Source organism: Leuciscus leuciscus, assembly GCF_965113295.1.
Source record: "Leuciscus leuciscus genome assembly, chromosome: 5".
NCBI lineage: Eukaryota > Metazoa > Chordata > Actinopteri > Cypriniformes > Leuciscidae > Leuciscus > Leuciscus leuciscus.
The window spans coordinates 23,029,997-23,045,693 of NC_138729.1; the positions used below are offsets into that span (position 1 = coordinate 23,029,997).

General features: G+C 35.8%; 2 protein-coding genes and 1 long non-coding RNA gene across 3 annotated transcripts in view; 2 read left to right on the forward strand and 1 right to left on the reverse strand.

The window, feature by feature from the left end:
- Nucleotides 1–15,697, reverse strand: part of iqgap2 (IQ motif containing GTPase activating protein 2) — a 59,555-nt gene that overhangs the window by 16,177 nt on the left and 27,681 nt on the right. The window contains exons 6-16 of the mRNA XM_082169984.1: nt 12,200–12,267; nt 9,843–9,956; nt 9,531–9,709; nt 8,034–8,121; nt 7,048–7,211; nt 6,869–6,956; nt 5,065–5,225; nt 4,803–4,969; nt 4,568–4,692; nt 3,605–3,768; nt 101–191 (exon numbers count right to left, since the gene is read on the reverse strand). Of these exons, the coding sequence (XP_082026110.1) occupies nt 101–191; nt 3,605–3,768; nt 4,568–4,692; nt 4,803–4,969; nt 5,065–5,225; nt 6,869–6,956; nt 7,048–7,211; nt 8,034–8,121; nt 9,531–9,709; nt 9,843–9,956; nt 12,200–12,267 (1,409 nt within the window). The remainder of the gene's footprint in view (nt 1–100; nt 192–3,604; nt 3,769–4,567; nt 4,693–4,802; nt 4,970–5,064; nt 5,226–6,868; nt 6,957–7,047; nt 7,212–8,033; nt 8,122–9,530; nt 9,710–9,842; nt 9,957–12,199; nt 12,268–15,697) is intronic.
- On the forward strand, nt 198–3,598 carry f2rl2 (coagulation factor II (thrombin) receptor-like 2). The gene is made up of 2 exons (XM_082170047.1): nt 198–1,359; nt 2,253–3,598. The coding sequence occupies exons 1-2, from the start codon at nt 1,287–1,289 to the stop codon at nt 3,290–3,292; spliced, it is 1,113 nt and encodes a 370-aa protein (XP_082026173.1). The 5' UTR covers nt 198–1,286; the 3' UTR covers nt 3,293–3,598.
- LOC309499046 lies at nt 3,775–4,480 on the forward strand. The gene is made up of 2 exons (XR_014206120.1): nt 3,775–4,090; nt 4,256–4,480. It is a non-coding gene; the product is annotated as an uncharacterized lncRNA (long non-coding RNA).

Here is a 15,697-nt window from a genome sequence, read left to right on the forward strand (position 1 = left end):
CTATACATCCTTCACAGGGATGTGCATAGGATATTAACAGAATTAACATAAAAGTTAATCATACATCTTTCATGCAACTTATATTTGGTTAAAAACTTACATTTGAGTGCATCCTCCTGGTCCTGGTTGGCAGTGTGAATGGCCTCCTGGATCTGGTCCAGCCACAGCACAGCAGACTCATCTCCGGAGCTCTATTACAGCGCAACACACAGTCAGTGTTTATACAATACAATACACAGGCTTAATACAATACAATACATGTGTACTGCTCACACACTGTCACAGTGCAAACCAAATCATCTGCTACTACACACCAATTTATTCTGAATGTGAGCAACTACAGTAAATCAAGTATTAGTGTCTGTATTATACATTCTGTGCAACAATCACTGTTAAACAGGATGTTAAACAAATGTATCTTTGGTAAATATCTTGTTTATGCAGGTGTTTTCACAGCAGTCATATAATATTATAGCATCTCAGTGCATGATGTCAAATGTTAAGAGCAAAGTTAACCCAAACATTTCAATAATTTATTTTGGAATTTTGAAAACACAGTGAACTGTATAAAAACTCGCCTAAAGTGTCATCAAATAATTCACGGAATGTTGTTTGGTAAATAGTGTGGCCAGACTGCAAAGCTGCACTGTCTTTTACACATTTTTTTACAGAATAAAAAGAAAAGGTAAGAACCTGCAACCTGATGATATCAACTGCTGTGAAAAACTAAAGATTTATCATTCTACCTATCATTTGCTGACACTGAGATCCTGAAAAACAAAACAAAAAAGTACTGTTTCCTTTATTTGAAGGGAGAAGACCTGAAAGAAAGAAAGAAAGAAAGAAAGAAAGAAAGAAAGAAAGAAAGAAAGAAAGAAAGAAAGAAAGAAAGAAAGAAAGAAAGAAAGAAAGAAAGAAAGAAAGAAATCCATTAAAGAACTTAAGTTACTCAAGTGGTCAGAACACCAAAACATTGTATAAACATTCCTGTGTGTTATTTAGGAACTATTTGTGAACAGATATTTGTAAATAGTTTAGTCCACGAATTGGAACCATTTTGGGAAAGCCTCACATCATGTAGCATTTCCTGACATGCCTGAGAAATGAGCACTGAGCAATTCTGAATCCAAATTCCCCAAACCCTTACAGGAAACCGTCACGCCCTTCGACGCAGACGTCTAGCTTTGTGGTTATCTCAAACAGATGACTGATTCTCAGAACAGAAACTTGTAGGCCATGTTTAGTTGTTTGACAAACGATACTTTGTAAAAATTCACTGGAAAAACATGTCAAGCATGTGGAGAGTTTTTGTGCTGCTGCTATTACCATTAATGTTTGAGGATTCACTTCAAGATTCAGGTAAGACCACTTTTCTCTAACAGTTAAAGATAGTTAGAGATCAACAGCAGACTGCTATTGAACATGGGCTGAAGTCATGATTTTGTGACTAAAAAAAACTTTAAGGGTAGTTGACTGACTCTCAGCTACTGTAGCAGTCTATGATGACAATGACTTACGTTTTGCAAGTAGATCTAGATCATTTTCAATCATCTAAAACAAATAATTCTCCAAATACAATGTGCCGCAATTATAACAACAAAGATGACGAGTTTGTGAGAATGTTGGAAGGTTGTACATTGCTGAAAGAACAACAAGAGTCAGAGAAGGAAAACAACAACACGCAAAACTACATAACCCTGACAAATTAAAATAAATGAAATAAATGAAAAGTAAATGTCCACAGTTAAAATGTAACACTTCAATGAATTCAAATAAAAAAATACAAAATGCTTGATGTTGGCAGCTTGTACGGTCTTACTCTTACAGTTAATGTTTGTCATGTGTGATTAATCTGGATCATCTGTGCCTATAATATTAAAAACTGAAACCAAAGCATATCGGCCATAGTCAGAGCTGACATTATATTTAATGTAAAATACAGTCTGTTCAATTGATAAGACTTAATGATTTATAGTCACGTCAAATTTCCACAACCAATGTTTTCCAGATTATTCCAGCTAAAACAATTACTAAAATATGTATTTAGAATATAATGTGCAATGCTATTATTATTACAGTTAAAAATAATGACTTGAAGCCATGTCTGCTCATCTAATAATTTGTTGAATTACATTCAATTCAGTTTAAATGTAACTACATATTTCAGTATCAAGTTGTGTGAAGCTATATAGAGAATAAAGAATACACTTCATATCAGTATTTTAACATTGTGTTTTCTAACATTTTTTCAGCATCAATATATACCAGCATCAATATGCCAAAACAGTCAATTCAGCCAAAAACATTTTCTGGAACAAGAGTGTTCAATAGTTCCCTGTTCTTCAACACATCTATCCAGCAGCCTGTGATAAACGCCTCTGATGAAGTCATCAAATACACCACTGGAATAGTCAGCACTAGGATCATTCCATCCGCATACATGCTAACCATCCTCATCGGGATCCCCTCTAACGTCTTTGTGTTGGCTTGCCTCAGTGGAAGAAAGAATCTTTCCAGTGGTATCCTATATTTTAGCCTAGCAGTTTCAGACCTACTCCTGCTACTTTCTCTCACACTCAGAATCCACTATCACTTCAATAACAACGACTGGATCTTTGGAGAGCTGGCCTGCAAGGTGGTGACTGCCTGCTTTTATGGTAACACCTACTGCTCGATCCATGCCCACATGTGTATTAGTGTGATGCGCTACCTTGCGGTGGTCCACCCGTTCCTCTACAGGACAATGTCGAAAAGGTACTGTGCGATCTGGGCGAGCTTAACCATTTGGGTGGTTTTTGCTATTGCGATGGCACCAGAGTTTCTGGTTCAGCAAAGCTACCATGTTTTCGGGCAAGAGTTGGTGACTTGTCATGATATCCAGCCCTATAAGGAAGCGTCCTACAAACCTTTGATTCCATACAGATTGAGTCTGATCTGCCTGGGGTTCATCCTTCCATCGCTGGTCATAGCATTTGTTTACGGATCCATCATCTACCACCTAAATTGTTCCAGTCGTGACTGGAAACACTACATGAAGGCCAGCACGTTAGTGTTTGGGATCTTTTTAGTGTGTTTTACTCCATGTAGTGCACTTCTTTTTGCACACTATGTGAAGTTGTCCACTGAGAAGCATTATGACCTGTATTATTACTACAGAGCAGCCGTGTGTCTGTGTTCTTTCCACAGCTGTCTGGACCCTTTCCTCTCTTATCTGCTCACAAAGACTTCAACTTCCCAAGTCAAGTTTAGATCCTTTAGCTCTAGACCTTTGACAGCTCTGTTCACTGTCTAAGGCCTTTTAAATAGCAGGATGTTTAATGTTGCGGACCCTGCAAGGGTGGGCTTCCTTATCTAAAATGGCTTAACAGTGGACTGAGGATGTTATGGTTGGACTTCCCACTCTGTACTATAGTAGAGGCTCATTACTTTGTACAGAAATGAAAGAAGTTGGACACACAGAAGTCAAGCTGAATACAAAGTATTTGAGACCATGAAAGAAGTGTTTAAGTAATTTGAATAAGAGAAGAATAATTCAAGAGTAATTCAAATAAGAGATGTAACCTCTTAAACATTTCATTGGTTTAGTGCTGTTATTCTATTTCACCTTGCAGATGAGGTCTTTGGTGGTCAGCAGTAGATCATGATAGTGTTTGGCAGTGGTTGGATTGACTCCCTGTAGTTTAGCTGTAGGGAGTAGGAGGGCGGCGAGTGTCTTCTCTGGATCTCCAGAATTTAGAGCTTCGTTGATCTCAGCGATAGCAATGACTCCTACACACAGAACATGGGAATTTGATGTGATCAACAACTCGTGATGCAATGGAAGAATCACTGATATGTGTACATTTCCATTAAGAAATTGACAAAAATGTCTTAAATTCATTATGTTTATACAATATAAAATATGTTGTTTTAAGATTTTTAATGAGATTCATTAAATGTTCAATAAAACTGTTTTGTGTGATTTATACAGACTGGATCAATTGTTCTTAATTCATCCACACACATCCACACAACCACATAGCGACACCAGCTTTATGGAACATTATGAACATTATGGAGTAACTTTCGCAAAAAATACATTATTTGTATGGTAGATTTTAATAACCTTCAAGGTTCAATGTATATGAAAGACCGATCTATGAGTTAAACACATCATTAATGAGAAGGCCTTTTGCTACACCTTATTTTGATATTATAATATATTATATTATTCAGCTCATCTGAAAGAAATAATGTAAAGAAATAGAACAAAAAGCTATATTTATAAGAAAATATATTAATGTCTTTCAATATCAATATTGAAAATGTTGTGCTGCTAAATATTTTTTGTGGAAAATGTGATACATTTATTCGATATTCTTTGATGAAAAGAAAGTTCAATAGAATAGTATTTGATCTTTTGTAGCATTATGAATATCTTTACTGTCACTTTGAGAAATTTAATGCATCCTTGCTGAATAAAAGTATTAATTCATATTAATATGAATTGAAATGAAATGAAATGAAATGAAATTAATATGAAAACAAAAAAGTTTATAGAAAGAAAGTTATTTCAAAGTTTGCTTACTCTCATGTTCCTCATGCACTTGGATATTGACAGTGTCGATGCACTTCTGAACATCATTCCAGGTTAGGAACTCTTGACCCTGGGCGAGGGACTCTGCTCTAAGACGGAGCAGTGTGTCTGCATATCTAACAAAGCAAAACAACCACATGATCAAGTAAATTATTAAATTGTTTCTCAGAGTGGCATATAGTATTCTTGGCATCTCTCTCTTTTTCAATCAGTAGTGTCACTATACCTCTGTAAATTGTCAGCATCCAGACCACTGAAGCCCAGTGGAGAGTCACTGAGCTGCTCAATGATGGCCACTGAGTCTTTGGTGTCCAGAACCTCATTTAACACAGACACAGCAGACAGCATCTCCACAGCTACACACAGCTCCTCATGAGTAAGACCAGCCTTGTTCTGAGATGATAGAAAATTTTAACTTGTTTGAAAGGAAGGACAAGACAGAGCTTAACATTGGGGGGTGGGGGGGGATAGAGAGTAAGAGAGCTGACCTGAGAGCCGAGCTGCAGGCTGAAGAGCTCGGCCTGGTACAGGCTGGCAGCAGTGTGGTAGACGATGGGTAACTGGGCCTCTGGGTTCAGGAGCTCCTCCACGGTCTCTTCTGGAACGCCTCGACGAATAGCTGCATTGATCGCAACAATCGCCTCCTGCTCTGTGTCCATCAAGAGCACAATAAGCAGTAGTATCAGAAAAACACAGAACAGTCATATGAATAGAGAAACACAGTATATCCTGGTAACAAATCAGTAATCAGCTGCTTTTATATATATATATATATATATATATATATATATATATATATATATATATATATATATATATACATACAAAAAAATCGGTATCGGTCAACACAGAATATAGATCGGCCGATATTGTATATTTAATTGTGAATACTAATTTCCCCTATTTTTACATTTAGATTACCTCAGTCAGCCATCATCTGATGCTCACTTAAAGATAATATTTTAAAACACTAATCATTTAATAACACTGTTAAATGTTATCTTTATCGGATCTCAAAATGAATTTTTCACATTGTACATTATAATTTTAAATATTTAATTTAATAAATTCACTTGTATCGACTGAAAATCAGTTTTTAGCGTTTAAGCAAAAATTTTATATAAATTATTTGTTTTTTTTATTCAATTACCTATTTATTTTGATAGTGTAGCTGGAGAGAGGACAGGAAGCGAAGTGGGAGAGATAGAGAAAGGACCACGAGCTGGCACTCGAACTCGGGTTGCCCGAAGCGCAACTGTGCCACATGTCGGCATGCTGCCCATGAGGCTATTGGCTCAGAATTATTTGTTCTTAGGCACTCAAAATGAATGAACTCAAAACTAAATGTTGATCCATTAAGAAAGCCATTCATATTATTGTTAATTTAACTTTTATTGTTACACCTATTATTTAGTTCAGTTGAATCGCACTAGAGTTCGTTTTCCCCATTGGTGCGGTTCGTTTGGGCAGGTGTGAATGCGGCAATCGCACTCGGGTGCGCACCAAAAGCGGACCAAACAAGCGCTTTGAAACGAACTCTGGAGCGGTTCGTTTGTGGTGAGAACATGATCCGACCTCGAACAGAACCAACTGCCAAAGAACTGCTCATTTTTGGACTAAACCAGTTGCTGTAGTCAGTTGCGCTGTGCATTATGGGATGAGGAGAAATGTTTGTTGACAGTTTGCACTTTAAGCATGGCAGCTCGCGGACAAACTTGGAGTTGTGAGGAGGTGCGGAGCCTGACAGAAATTATTAACATTATTTTCGAGCCGCATCCTCGATTCATTCTCAATATTATTGTTTGTCTAAAGTGGTGTAGACAAACTATATAATAAAATATGACCAAGGATACAATCAGCCCACGCAGTCGTCTCTCCACTGTTTAAGTGGCGTGTTGTCTGCCGGATTTTCCACCTCTTTGTTTACTTCCGGGAGTTCTGTTGGAATTTTCCCGCACGTTAATTCTGACCAATCGAAGTGCAGTTATGGAAATGCGTTCAAGACACATCTGGCCAACGAGTGATGTGAATGTTGTCACGTGACTCCATTTTGGTTCGTTTTATCAACTCATAAACTGATTCGGACCAGAGCGATCAGTGTGGTGTGAAAAGGAACCAAAACGCCTGAAAAATGCTACAAAGTATAATTTTTCGCACTTGGTCCGGACCAAATGAACCGAACTACAGATGTGAAAGCACCTATAGAGAGCTTAATATCTACAGAGGATCTACACTACACTCGAGTCTATACATTATCAGCCAGTCAAGGGCACATGTATGTGTGCAACATACTTCGTTTCTCGGCCTCTGCAAACTCATTACAGGAAGTGATGACCCTCTGAATCTCTTCTCTCTCCAGCTGAGTACCCGCACCAGCATCCTACATACAGATGTCATAAACATGCTCATCAAATTCATTTGACCCAAAATCAAGAGTAATTTCAACTGATATAGATAATCTGCTTCAGTACCTTAACTTTATGTTTCCTGTAGGACATGAAGTGCTCCAGGTAAAAGCAGGAGTTGTCATCAAGGACTCCTACAAGACCAAGTGCAGGCAACCGAAGGCTGGCTAGTAGGGCTTTCTGATCCTCAGCATCAAGAGCCTGGTTTACTTGCTGAATAGCTGCTGATGCTAGAGAGAGAAAATCATATATTTTCATGGATGATGTATGGATTTCCCTGAAAGTGTCCAAGTACTCTCTTAGGCTACCCTAAATTTGAAATCATGAGAAGCAAACAATAAAAAGCTACAAATTTAGCAATATACTGTATCATGAGTTCCAAGAGGTCTGAGGCTACTAATAAACAGTGTTGTTATTGTTAACTAAAACTAAAACGTTTAAAAATGTTTTTGGTAATTGAAAGCTGAAATAAAATAAATTATAAAAATTTGATGAAAAACGTAAAAAATGTAAACTTAATGAGAAACATTGCCTTGGCAACAAACCAAAACAAATACATTTAAGTTGAAGAACTAAAAAAAATATATATATATTTCATTTATTTGTATTTTAGTTTTAGTATTTTTAGTTCTTCAACTTACATTTATTATATGGATAAAAAGGAAAAAAGCATATAACAGAATTACTAAACAAAAAATTTAAATAAAAAATAAAAATAGAAAAATAAAAGCTAATTTAAAATACAAATAATTGTATATAAATAATACTAAAATAACACTGTTAATGAAAATGCATTTTTTTTTATTGCAAATCATACTGTTAGCATAACAATTTTAATGAAACGCTGCAGACAAATAGTGTTGAATTTTAAATATTTCACCTAGATTTTAAGTCATAACTTTGCATTGTTTTATTTATTTTTTTTGCTATTTAAAAACTAAACTAAAATATTTATTTCCAGTATTAATCTTAACAACAACAACAACAAAAACAATAAACATTATTTTATATGTGGTCTCAGCCCACTTTCCTGATTAATGTCCCACACTTACTGTTCACGAGGTCTACACTGCTCTGGATCTCTTGCTGGGTCAGTAATTCTTCATACACATCTCTCTCTTCAGTTGCAACAGACGAGCGCTAAACACACATACAATATGTCACAACAAGACTTTTTTTAAAAGAGGATGATCAGGGGCATAATCAGAGGACAAAAAAACAGGATAATCAGGGGCATTGAGCCCTTGAGCAAAGATTTTAACAGCAGGTTGAAAATTAAATAAATAAATAAAAAGCCTAATACAACATTTACCCACTTAGATGTGGACACACAACAAAATTACTATTCAATTAAGTCACCATCAGGGGATCAGGTGATACTGGAGTCAGCAGAGTGTGAGAGGAGTGTTAGAAGACATCAGCATTTAACAAGCAAGGCTGATTCTCTGTTATTTTTTAATCAGAATCCTGCTGATTTTGCAACTAAAGGAATGCTAGAGCTTGTTTGAAAGGAGGCTGCTAAAAGAAACACAAAACAATTTGCTTTGCATGTAAAAATCTGATATTTGCAAACACGTGTCTAAAGTTTTCTGTAAATTATGAATAGTCCTCCTTGTAAATTATTGCTTAATCTTTAAGTTAAAAAGATTCTGATATTTACTTGTGTGCATAGTTTTTACTGTTTGCCTTTGTATGACTGAGGTTTTGTTTATACAACACATAATTCCAAAAATCCTATTTAAACCAGGTTTTGATTCAAATAAATGTGGTTTGCACTGGGTTTGTAAAACATTAGTCCTGACATGCAGATCATTCTTGCTCCCTATTATCCAGTTAAAGGTTGAGGAATAGTAACTCACCACTGAAAGATCTGTCTAAAACTGTCCTAAAATCACTTTACCAATAGCATGTTAAACTATAGACCATATGCAAGAAAACTATTTTATCTAAAATGTAAACATTTGACTCTTAAGTATGCTACTGTCAAAAGTTTGGGATTCATATTTTTTTAAACAAAATCAATACTTGTATTCAGCAAGCATGCATTACATTGATTTCATTGTAACATTACATTTCTTATAAAGACTGTTCTTTTGAATTTTTTATTTCATGAATTCATCAAAGAATCATAAACAAAATCATTGTTTCCACAAAACTATTAAGCAGCACAACTGTTTTCAACATTGTTAATAATAATAACTGTTTCTTGAGCAGCAAATCATTACATTAGAATGATTTCTGAAGGATCATGTGACACTGAAGACTGGAGTAATGATGCTGAAAACTCAGCATTGCCATCACAGGAATAAATTACATTTTCGTTTTTTTCGTTACATTTAAACATTTTAAAATATAATATAAAATAACAGTTATTTTAACTTGCAATAATATTTCACAATATTACTGTTTTTACTGTATTTTGATCAAATAAATGTAGCCTTGGTACAAGGCTTGGTATAAGATACTTCTTTCAAAATCATAAAAATATGACTGACACCAAACTTTTGAACTGAAGTGTGTTTCTAAACTTATATGAATATCTAGTTTACCCGTCCCGAGGCCTGATCCTCTTTCCTCCTCTTGGCGTTGCTGAGTGTGTCCTGGTAGGCCTGGGCCAGTGGTTTCTTTGTGTTTCTCAGTAAGGCGTTAGGGTTCTGCAGAGCCGCCATTGTGTTCTCAGCGTGCCCTTTGTCTATGGCCTCATTAATGGCAAAGACAGCAGCGTGTACTGCAGATATAAATCAGAAAGAGGACACAAAAACATGCGATCATGAGAATGAGGATAATAGGTATGTAATTTAAACAGATGTATACTTACACAAACATATGACTAGATTAAAAAAACAGATGAAGTCACTCACATGCAGCTTCATCTACTGAAAGTTCATTGGCCAGGATGCCACCGATCTTGCTGAAGGTGGGCATCTGGATGCCATATTTCTCCAGTTCTTTCCTCATGTTACTGATCTCTTCCTCTGTGGAACGAGAATATGAAATGTCATCATTTAGGTTTGTATCTTACATATATCTTTTAATTCTAGCCTATTTACTATCACTGACACATTACTAATCTGTGGCATTTTACACATGCATATTCACAGGACCTGCACCTGTAATGCGTTTGAAAAACAACAGGTCGAACAAATCAAGGTCCTTGTTACTTTAAATCATTCCACAATAAGTGTGTCAACATCAAACCATTACAGCAAAAACAACAAGCTATAATTTTAAATGTGTTTTCACCTCCATCATTAATTCATTACAGACCACATTATTATGACTGGAACTCAATTTCCTGATGAGGTGTCATTATAGCTTTTAACAAAACACAATGAATGAGATGAAGAGTTACACTCTGAACCGAGCTAAAGTGGTAATTACCTGTCATAACATTCCCTTCATTAATCAAACGCAGTCAGCCACGTTTCTGCAGAGCATTCGCTATCATTGAAACCTGAGGCACTTTTCTGCCTTGTCCTGTAAACTGAGCTGACAGAGGATCTACTCTTCAGTTATGGATATAATTGTGTGGCTGTGCTTTGAACTCCGTTATTGTAAAGGAACACCACTATATGCTTCAAAACTCAAATGTAAGATTGAAGGAAACCACATATTTTCGATTGAGGTAGTTTAAAGGACAAGTTCGGTATTTTACACTTAAAGCCCTGTTTTCAGATCGTTTCTGATGAAATACAATGGTTAAGATTGAAATTTGGACAAATGCTGCTGGCCCGAGAATTTTCGGTTTCTGTGGTAGCACCCCCCCACCTCCACAATGATTGAATAGGTGCACTGGAACAATCCTTCCTAAAATGCATTAAACTTTCGTTTACAAAGACATGAAACTCACCGAGTGGTCAGGGGTGTTCACTGATATGCTCACACAAAAATCGCTGCAAAAGATGCTTTCCAACAGGTTTTATCGTAGTTTTTCATCCAATACAAGTCAATGGAGTTGGACAAAAACTACGATAAAACCTGTTGGAAAGCATCTTTTGCAGCGATTTTTGTGTGAGCATATCAGTGAACACCCCTGACCACTCGGTGAGTTTCATGTCTTTGTAAACGAAAGTTTAATGCATTTTAGGAAGGATTGTTCCAGTGCACCTATGCAACCATTGTGGAGGTGGGGGGGGTGCTACCACAGAAACCGAAAATTCTCGGGCCAGCAGCATTTGTCCAAATTTCAATCTTAACCATTGTATTTCATCAGAAACGATCTGAAAACAGGGCTTTAAGTGTAAAATACCGAACTTGTCCTTTAAGTATTATCCTTTGAAAAACTATCATCGTACTGTGGTTCCAGCCCTGTACTGTAGAAGAAGAAAAAAGGTTCAATGGGGTTCTATATAGAACCCTAGGGTTCTTGATTTTAAAGAACTATTTAAGGGAAAATGGTTCTATATAAGGAGAAATGTCTTAAATGATTGCATAATACGTAGTGTAATAGCGTAGCGTGTCTGTGTTGCACGTCCCCACGTATCACACACATGACTAGCGTCGCCCAATAGTGAGCCTACGTGGTGACGTGCAACACAGACGCGCTACGCTATTACACTACGTGAAAAGACTCGAGGCCCAGAGAGAAGGAAATGAAAAGTGGAATAAAGTCGTTATTTTTGTTTTGTTTTTGCGCACAAAAAGTATTCTCGTCGCTTTATAAACTTAAGATTGAGCCACTGGAGTCACTTGGACTATATTAACAATGTCTTTAATACATTTTCTGGGCCAGCAAGTTATAGTGTCCATAAGCCTGTGGAGGAGTGATCCAGCAGTCAGATTTCATCAAAAATATCTTAATTTGTGTTCCGAAGATGAACGAAGGTCTTACGGGGTTGGAACAACATGAGGGCGAGTAATTACTGACAGAATTTTCATTTTTGGGTGAATTAAACCTTTAACAAGTTGTTTCAGTTGTTTCTAGTGATAACGTGTGTTTACAAGCGGTTTAATTCATAAAGTTAAATTAAAATTAAAAATGAATTGAAACTAAATGAATTAATTAAACTAAATCCATAAAATGATCCCATGATGAGAAGGCCAAAAAGGTTCTATGTATGAGGCATCTGACAGAACCTTTTAAGGTTCAAAATAGAACCTTTTCTTCTAAAAGTGTGGTTAGCTGAGGTAGAAAATATGAATTTCAGCAGTAAATAAAAAATGTATTGACATTTTCTGGCAAAAATTGCATTAATCTATGAGAATGACTGTGGTTTACCTGTGAAGTCAACTTTCCCCAACAGGTCCTGGATCTGAGGGGCAATTCCCAATTTGTAGAGGTACAAGCTGCACAAAGAAGAACAAACAAATACAGAAACAAATAAATGCACTATATCATAGCGAGGGAATGAGAGAAAATCAGAGATAGAACAGCAATTTCTGCATGAGAGCAGGGTTGAGGATTACACAATGAATTTGGAAGTCAAAATTAAAGTCAGTTTATTTCCATTTCTCTCCAAAATGGTAGAAGAAAAAGACAATTAGAAATATTTAAAACCTTTCTACTGCTTTGAGTAAGAAACATATCTCAGCTTTTAGCCAGGGTGAAACCATCATTAACGACTAAGCAGCTAGACTAGTGTTGGGAGTACAGTCACACATGTTCACAGGCTGTTGTAGAGACACAACTTCAATTCTCTTGGTTTTACTGTAATATGAGGGAGCAACATCTCTAACTGAACTACTAAGTCAGGAAAGAAAAGTTCTCGCAACTAAAATTAAAATGCAGGATTCCATCCCATAGTTGAAAATTAAGTTAAAATTGTTCATTAAAAAAAGAAAGATTTATTCCAAACAAACTTCTATCCTTGGATGTAATGCCCATACAACCATGCATTATAGCAAATTAAATAGGTTGATCAACTTTTAAAAATGAGGAGAAATCAACATTGACATTTTCTTAATCCTTGAGTGCCTTGGCCATATGTTTCTAAACAAATTGAACTATCCCTTATCCAAAGAGCACCGAGATATGAAGATTTTTACCCCAGTAGCACTCTTTGCATTTCTTGAATTCCCATACGTTTTGTTGTTGATGTCAAAGGTCATGTGTACAATTAAACTTGATATTTTGAAGAAAATTATTATGTTGCTTGGTAAAAGGAGCGAAATTAGAACAAAAATATGTTACATATAGGTTCACATACAATGAGGAAAAACATGGTTTGTCCAAACCGCATCTTGAATTATTGTAATTAATATAGATAAGAAAGAAAGAGGGAAAGAAAGCAAGACAGAAAAAAAATAATTTTCAGTTTGATACTGTGTTGTGCCCTGAAGCCAAAACCAGTTGGGAAACAATGTTTTAAATATTTCACTAGCTTTCTCTGCAATACCGTCCATTACAAATCAAAAATGTAGCTACAATTCTCTTCCACTAGATGGCAGTATACAGTTGTGTTAAGTCTGACACTATGCTAATTCTGGAACAGGAAAATAGCCTGCAGTAAGTGTAGAACACATGCTGGAAACTGCATTAAACTTTTATCTATCCACTGACTGAGGACAAATAGAGGAGTAATGAATTATTAAAGGTGGTGTGCAACTGAACGTTTATGCATGAGAGATAAACTTAACGTGCTTTCCTTAACCTTTGACCCCTACATCAATAGCCAGAGATAAACACAGTCTGGTATGAATTTTTCCTCCCAACTACAGAAGGGCCAAAGGTTAAGTGGCTTAAGAGATGCAGGCCACTATACCTCATGAGTCACAAGCTTGATTATATTCTTCAGAGCCAACTGATACAAACATTTCCTTTTATATCAAAGTATAAATGCATAATGCAAAAATATTTGATATAAATATATTATATATAAAATAATTGTGGCAAGCAGTGCAAGGCCGAGAGCCATGGGAACGGAGCCGTGCCTCGAGTGACTTGTGTTTTATTACACGAGAGAGGACTAGGCCTGGGACTTTATGTTTTTGTTCTGTTTTAATTTATGTGGCAGTCGTCCATGAGGGGCTGCCACTTTACTTTCGTTTTGTTGTTTGTTTCTTTTTTGGATTTAAGTTTTATGTTAAGCGTTCCCCGGTTCCCATCTCCTACTTCCCTGAACACAAACCTTGTTACAATAATGTATAAACATCATTGTATCATATATACTATTATATTAGACCCTAAAATACTGATTATCTATTATACATGTCAACTATCTAATGCGAAGTACATGCCGATGGTGATATAATGATGTCTGAGGCATCTCTGGGCACAGTCTCAGTGATGTCTAGTCTTACTGAGCAACTTAACAACAGGGTCAGGAAGGAAGAGTGTGTGCAAGGCAAAGGGAGGAAGCAAGGCAACCCACACACAAGACAAGTGAGAGAACGAGAGAGCAGGAAGCACTATAAATCATTTACTATAAAAGAAGCCTTCCTGTGGTCATTCATTAGACACATTCCCCTGTGCACACTAGCTGCCAAATAACTAAAAGTTATGATTTGCATACATTAAGACACCAATGAATTACCTGGCTTTCTATTTAAAATGGCTCACCATGAATGGCTTTCTACGCTTTCAGTCACTCAATGGTTTTCTGATAAATCACTTAGCATAAAATAAAACGTTAACAACTGAATGCTATATGAAATTTTCTGAGAAAATGTAAGTAGTGTTTCCTATTCAAACTCATCTTTACAATTATAGGGTTTAGTGGGTGTTTGTCAGGGTGTTGCTATGTGGTCACTAATGTTCTGAATTGCGGTTTGGCAGAAGAGCCCACCCTGTCTGCATGATACAACTCAAGTCCCTCCTTACATGTACACTAGTTTCAAAAGTCTGTATTTTTTTATGATTGTGAAATAATTATCTTATGCTCACCAATGCTCAAACATACAATAAAAACTGTACAATTGTGATTTTTTTTTTTTTTTTTTTTTTAATAGCTTATAATATGTAATTTATTCCTGTGATGGCAAAGCTGTATTTTCAGCATCATTACTCCAGTCTTCAGTGTCACATGATCCTTCAGAAATTATTCTAATATGCTGATTTTGGGTTTAAGAAAAAAAATATTATCAATGTTGAAAACAGTTATGCTGCTTAATATTTTTGTGGAAACCATGATACAAGTAAAATTTATTATAAATTTCATTATAAGTGTCTTTACTGACACTTTTGATCAATTTAATGTGAACTTGTCGAAAAAAATATATAACTCGTATAAATTAACTTTGGTTAGTGTATAATGAATGAAAAAAAAAAGCAATGAACAATAGTATATTTATAAATTAGCATTAACCTAAGAGTCGGAAATACCTAATAGAGAGCAATAACCTTACATACCTTAAATAGAAAACTTTTGTTACATTATAAATGCATTAACTGTCATTTTTGATCACTTTAATGCATTCTTGCTGAATAAAAATATTAATGTCTTACAAAAAAATCGTACTGACCCCAAACGTTTAACGGTAATTTAAGTTAATGGTATTTATTTGCCCATTTAATTGTTACCAGATAAAAATCCTAAGTCTGATTGTTTAGAAAAGTGAAAGCACACTTCTCCTCAGCAATAACTATTCATATTCATATGTGTAGAACAAACAGTGTGGAACAAGTTACATGCCAAAGTTCTTAAAAACAAATCTCTATATAATTCCTGGATGACCCACAGAGTGGATTTCTAATCAATATTCCCATGAGCTTTGCTTATAAAGGCAGACATTTACAGTAGGACAGACGAAATATTGCTTTCAGATTGTACGTTGCACA

Excerpts from the sequence above, each read along its gene's own strand:
- f2rl2 (XM_082170047.1), top strand. The coding sequence starts at position 1,287 with ATGTCAAGCATGTGGAGAGTTTTTGTGCTGCTGCTATTACCATTAATG. Across the intron at positions 1,360-2,252 it reads GGATTCACTTCAAGATTCAG|CATCAATATATACCAGCATC; the intron begins GTAAGACCACTT and ends ACATTTTTTCAG.